The sequence below is a fragment of the Salvelinus sp. IW2-2015 genome, linkage group LG11, assembly GCF_002910315.2.
Source record: "Salvelinus sp. IW2-2015 linkage group LG11, ASM291031v2, whole genome shotgun sequence".
NCBI classification, from domain to species: Eukaryota; Metazoa; Chordata; class Actinopteri; order Salmoniformes; family Salmonidae; genus Salvelinus; species Salvelinus sp. IW2-2015.
This window is the reverse complement of record NC_036851.1, coordinates 33,153,258-33,159,619: the sequence shown is the minus strand read 5'-3', so window position 1 is coordinate 33,159,619 and position 6,362 is coordinate 33,153,258. Positions and strand designations below refer to the sequence as shown.

General features: G+C 40.1%; 1 protein-coding gene across 2 annotated transcripts; it reads right to left on the bottom strand.

Moving 5' to 3' along the window:
- Positions 1–933: 933 nt before the first annotated feature.
- Positions 934–5,408, bottom strand: LOC111970230 (uncharacterized). 2 transcript variants are annotated; one of them, XM_070445675.1, is made up of 3 exons: positions 4,710–5,408; positions 2,825–4,157; positions 934–2,757 (listed from the first exon to the last, which is right to left on the bottom strand). In XM_070445675.1, the coding sequence occupies exons 2-3, from the start codon at positions 3,747–3,749 to the stop codon at positions 2,717–2,719; spliced, it is 966 nt and encodes a 321-aa protein (XP_070301776.1). In that variant the 5' UTR covers positions 3,750–4,157; positions 4,710–5,408; the 3' UTR covers positions 934–2,716. The 2 variants fall into 2 exon arrangements, with proteins under 2 accessions (XP_070301776.1, XP_070301775.1); XM_070445674.1 differs by having other exon boundaries at positions 2,825–5,408.
- Positions 5,409–6,362: the final 954 nt, after the last annotated feature.

Sequence of the window (6,362 nt, the reverse complement as noted above, 5' to 3'; positions counted from 1 at the left end):
CTCCTCTGGAAACACATGACATAACAGTTAACATACAGTACCAGGTGTAATGGGCCCATCTATGTAGTATACAGACTATAGCGCATCAGTTCTTAGTAAGAATGATAAGAATGTTATGTCTCTACATGGTAACTTCATTTGTGATGTCAGGCACTTTCAAGTACATCACATTCATATACATTGCATATTATAGATTGATTATTATTTATGAGTTGAAGTATAGTATATGACAAAATATACAGTATATAAGAAATGTCTATGTTGTTGTTTTGTCAGGTGAACACCAACAGGAAAGCACAAACGAGGCAGGCTAAAAATGACATGGCGACTAACAGTGGTGGCTGAGCTGGAAGAGATGGGTCTCTCATGGGATAGGGTGCAAGCTGTGGCCAAAGACAGACTCCATTAGTAGAAGATTGTTGTGGCTGTCACGCCCTGACCATAGTTTGCTTTGTATGTTTTATGTTTTGGTTGGTCAGGGTGTGATCTGTGTGGGCATTCTATGTTGTATGTCTGGTTTGTCTATTTCTGTGTTTGGCCTGATATGGTTCTCAATCAGAGGCAGGTGTTTTGCGTTGTCTCTGATTGGAAACCATATTTAGGTAGCCTGTTTTGTATTGTGGGTTGTGGGTTATTGTCTATGTCTATACGTTGGTTGCTTGTGTCTGCACTTTCGTTTTATAGCGTCACGTTCGTTTTGTTGTTTTTGTAAGTTTGTTTATTGTTTTTGTCTTCGTTAAATAAATCAAGTATGTATTCATCAAACCACGCTGCGCTTTGGTCCGATCCTTACTCCTCCTCAGACGAGGAGGATTACGACGTTCGTGACAGCGGCCTGTAAGTGTCGTGGAGAATCGTCTCAGAAATATAACATTCTTACAAGAACTTGTGAATTCAATATAGACTTTAATACAAATATATCAGAAGCCTAGATGGTCCGCGGAACACACCCTTTCCCAGAGCACTGGCTCTGTATTTATACACACACAGCATATGAGTRCATTCCACATGTTAWTGAAGTTACTTCCCTCAGGTCATCTGCCACCATTATCTTTCAGTTCAGGCTTCCTGCTTGTTCATGCCCAATAACGCCTGTATCCGCTCTTGATTAGATTACAATGGTGGCAGGACCCTTTCGTGTCCTAAGAATGATATATGTACTATGTCTATAGTCCATCTGTTGGTCATTTGGCTGGCACCCTCCTTTGTGTGTCCCTCTGACCTCAGTATGTCCAGCTGTCCTATGCACTCATGGCCTTGCTTTGGTTTCCTGTCCTCTACAATAGACAATGCACTTAAATGTCGCCTCTTCCTCTTTACCCTAAGCATTTATGCATTTTATGGCTTTGGCCATTATGTCTGTTAATTCTTGGTTTCCTGTTCCCTCCAGCCTGTGGCCCTTCACTCATGTCTGCTAATCTTTGGTTTCCTGTTCTTTCCAGAATGGCAAATGCACTCAAGTGTCGCCTTCTCCTCTTGTGGTCTAATGTACACCTGTCTTTGCTCAATAGTGTCATATACTGTATGTCTCTATATGTAACAATAACTACCACAAATCCCTCCTCTGGGGCTAATCAGTCCCACACACTATACTAAAAGGATATCAAGATGGTGAAGGTCAATACCAAAGATGGGCAAAAAGATTATCAAATGTGAATAAAGCATACAGGTTAACTGTGAATAAAGCATATAGGTCAACTGGACCAAACATCTCCAAACGTMAATACAGATAGGAGTAAAAGATCCAATTTGAAACATAAAACACTTACAAAACCCAACTAGACCAAACATCTCCAAACAATAACATAGATAGGAGTAAAATATCTATTCTGTAAAAAATAAAACACTTATAATCAATCATTATATTGTGAAGAAGCAATGAGCATATAGTATGCCCACACATCCAGAAACTATCAGCTATTCCTTAATCCTGATTCTTTAACATTTCAAGATATAATGTTACTTGAGTTATATTACCACATTTACCTTTGTGTTTCACAACCATTCCTTTATCAAATTTACTAACTCCTGCAGTTTCTAACACCCAAATAGTTTATTCAATTAACTATAGTGTTTCCCACATCCATCCCATTATCTCCATAGCTGTAGAAACATTCATTTTTTATTTTTACAATAGTAAACCTATCATTATGAGGATCATTCAATTCAGTTCTTATGTCATATGTTGCACATTCATGTTCTCCCAACATATTTTTTATTTAATTCACTTCTGCCTTTAGTGTTACCTAATGCCAAACTGCATTCTATGTTACACAAAGGAATGTAGTATTTTCTCTGAATACATTGAACATTTTCCATTTAACACATTCTTCAAATGATGCAAGTTCAGGTACTATCAAAAGATCAGACAAAGGTGATTTGCTACAATAAATACAATTGTCCATTCTGTGTTTGTTTGCCGTATACTTAGCCCATTCATACCATTCATTTCCCACTAATTTCTCCAATGAGTTGTCCTTGTATAGTTCTGGGGTTAAAGCATCAGTTGGAGTCACATTGTCCTTTTCTCGAGGCAGATTGTTAGTGTTTATCAGAAAGTTCCAAATGTCAGTAAAAAACCCTTCTGGTTCTGATGTCTCAGGTTTCTTTGTGGGTACAGTGGACTGCTTGGTAAGGGCAGTTGATGTTATCTTAGTGGTAGCTACTGTAGTCTTCACAGCAGCTGCCACCATTGTTGTTGTCGTTGTTCTAGTTGTCACAGGTTCTTCCTGTTCAGGTGCAGGGGTGGGATCAATTCTAATGACCGTGCTGCTACTCTCTTCGGTCACTGTTGTTCTTGTTATTTCAACTATATGTTCTTCACCTTCCACTGGTTCAATCTTGTTCATGATGAGCACCCACTCGTCTTTTTCTTTGATTAATGTCAGGTCACATCCTTTCGGGTCCCAAATGACTTCTCCCTTTGTTTGGTGATGTGTCCATCCACAGAGTGCAATCTCCGGTAAGGGTTTGGTCCTTATGATTGAAATAGACTTCAGTTCTCCTGCTTCTGTTATGAGTTGAGGTGGAACAGAGATTCTAACCTTGTCAGTCTTTTTGGATTGTTTGGCTGATTCCTCTCTTCTCTTCCTGCTTACACCATACTTCTTGATTGTGCGTGAGTCTGTTGATTCTATACTAGCGTTCACTGTTACTTCTGTTATGTCAATGTCATTGTTCTTCTGTGGTTCTAATTTCAATTGTCTGTTAAGGGGACCATCCAAGAGCTGAAAAGTCAATTGTGGGGAAATCCCCATTTTCTTCAGCTTGCGGGACTTTTCCTCCTCTTTGTGGGGTCTCTCCTTCTGTTCCTTGTGAGGCCTCTCCTCCTCTTTCTTCCCCTGAGGCTCCCTCCTCAGGCCAGACTGGGCTTCCATCTGGAAAAGTATTAATTTCAGGGAAGAGATGTTCCCATTCTGTAGGTGGTACTTCGGGGTCCCACTGTGGAGGGTTTCCTTCAAGGAGGTCTGCCACAACAGGTATGTCATCAAGAGTAGCAGGCATGTTACTCCCCCCCATCCCTGGACTCTCTGGCCCCACAGGAGAGAATACTGGTTGTTCGCAGGTTCTCTCTCCAGGGTTGTCTTTCCTTCGTCTTCTTCTGGGTGCCTTAGGCGATGCACCTGTCGTATTTTGGCTTTCACTTGGTCTGCTGTTCTTTTGGCTCCTCCCTGGCGTCTCGATTGCTTTCGCTGTTCCTGCTCCTTCCGGGCTCCTGCCTGGTGGATCAGCATCCTCTGTGTCCTCATCTCTATATGGTTGTGTCCTTCTCTCTGTTGGGACTCGGGTGCAGTGGTTCAGATGGTATCACGTCTGGCTTCCTTTCACTTGGACGGCCGTTCTTGTTGCTTTGGCCACCTCGTATGGTCCTTCTCTCCTCGGTTGATCCCACTTCCTCCGGAACACTCAAATGTACACTAGATCTCCTGGTATCACTGGGAGAGGTCCTTCTGGTCCCCTTGGATCATCAAACGTGGAACCTCGTCCTGGTTCAGGTTTCTGCCTTCTTTCTGTGAGGCATTCAGACTTAGAGACTTATGGCCTCTGTTCTATGATTACACCATACATACTCTTACTTCCATCACTCATCACACAACAAACTGACATTCCAGCTGAAGCTGGCGAACCCCTCTCCTTCTGGTTTCCTAAACATAAGACTTGGAAAGCAAAAGACAAAACATATCAGTATTGACAATGTTATGTGTTATGCATAAATATATTCATGAAAACTGAAATCGGAGACCATGACGATTCCCACTCTCTCTTCACCTGACTCTATGCCTCCAGGATACTTTTCTGCTGGACTTCCACAAAAATAAAAGCCCTAAAAAGCTTCCTCATGCTTCCACCCAGTCTTCCCCTTTCGGCCCCAGGTTCTGAGAGGTGTTCCCAAATCATGTCATTTTTTACTTAGTTTCCCATCTGCTCCATTTCAACTGATAAGCATGTGCATAACCTTAATCAACATTATCTCTTCTTGAAGTAATTCAACACTGTATATGCTTTCACATCAATTCCTTCAACATGTTGTTTAGAGTACAACTACCCTAACATCTATCCTTTTTCACATGATGCATTAACAAATAAAACAAGTAGCCCCCAAACTCAACCCAGTATGTCTACAGTGGAATCTAGTCTCTCTCTCTCTCTCTCTCTCTCTCTCTCTCTCTCTGGTTCCATGTCCTCTGTCATGGTGTTTTCAAGCTCACCCATTATTCAGCTGGACCTTACTTCTTGTGAGAATTATGCACCCACCAAAGAGAGACATGACGATCTTTACCACTGCAGGTGCTGTAAGAAGTATACCCCCAGCCTGGTGTATCTTGATGTACACTCAGTCTCCAGAATTCAGCCCAAGCCCTTCCATTTCTGGCTTATGTGCTGTTTTTTCCTGAGGACATACACACTAACACATGGGTTATTTCCTGACAACAGACTTTCTTCTTATAGCAAGATCACTAAATCTTAATTTTAAATAACAGCCCTATGTAAACATTCTGTCTCAAATACCTGGCCTCCTGCCAAATAAATATTCATAATGATAGCCAAATGATGGTCCCTACAGCAACTGCTGTAAGAATAACATGTAATCAGTCAAGTGTCTTCCAGTTGGAAGAATATCCAATCATAACTTTTGCTCTAGTGTTCAAAATGCCACCACTTATTACGTTTACCATAATCTAGGTATCTGTAATGTTTAATTTACTTTAGAATTGTCCCTATGTTTTATATCCCTATATTTTACAAGGGCAACTGTCCTTCCTTTTCTGTGAGTTATCTCCTCTAATAATATACATCGTTTCTAGAAATAACACCCCTTCACTACCATAACCTTCATTTATGATTCCCCTCATATCCCCAATGTAGTTACAGTTTTTCTAACCCATAACACATGAGTCACTACTCCTAATTTCCTTCCATAGTTTGATACATACTTAAACATTCTCAAATCAATTTTAGTCAATTTATAACAGTCCCTCCTCAGGAACGATATACACACTTATGTTCCTCAAAACAAAAATAAATTGACCAAACAAGAAAAAAGAGAAAAATAAATTATAATAACTGCATATTTGCAATAAATTACCACTATTTGTAATGTAACTAAACCTGGGGAAACCGTCCATCCATTTCATTCTATGCCCATGTTATGTTGGTCTCTTTCTTCTTCATCCTTGGGTGTTATCGCACAACAGACTATACCTTTTATTCAATTACTTATATCATTACAATTTATCATTACAATTCCAATGACATTATAAAACAAAAGAAACAAAAACCTTTAATCTAATATTCTGTAAATTCTGTCAATCACCCTGTCTCAGGATTAGTTTCCAGAGCTTCCCTGGCCTCGTAAATTTAAACAGTTCTATATCCAAATCATAACTAAACGTTGTTTATAAATTGTCCAACCCAATATTCAGGATAACAGTCCTTAGTGCTTACTTTAACTCAAATTTGACCTTATCTATTCAATACACATCATCCCTTTTATAATTAACATTTATACTAAAAACTTTTAGTACATTTTATTTTTTATTTTTTACATTTTAGTCATTTAGCAGACGCTCTTATCCAGAGCGACTTACAGTAGAGTGCATACATTTTATTACATTTTTACATACTGAGACAAGGATATCCCTACCGGCCAAGAGCAGACACTCTGTCGCTTATCCAGAGCGAAATGCATACATTTTATTACATTTTTTATTTTATTATTATTTTATTTTTTTACATACTGAGACAAGGATATCCCTACCGGCCAAACCCTCCCTAACCCGGACGACACTATGCCAATTGTGCGTCGCCCCACAGATCTCCCGGTTGCGGCCGGCTGCGACAGAGCCTGGGCGCGAACCCAG

Bases quoted from the DNA above. Each gene is read 5' to 3' on its own strand.
- LOC111970230 (XM_070445674.1), bottom strand. From the start codon at position 3,749: ATGAGGACACAGAGGATGCTGATCCACCAGGCAGGAGCCCGGAAGGAG. The intron at 2,758-2,824 runs GTGAAGAACATA...CACGGTCATTAG, and splicing joins CAAGATTGAACCAGTGGAAG to AATTGATCCCACCCCTGCAC.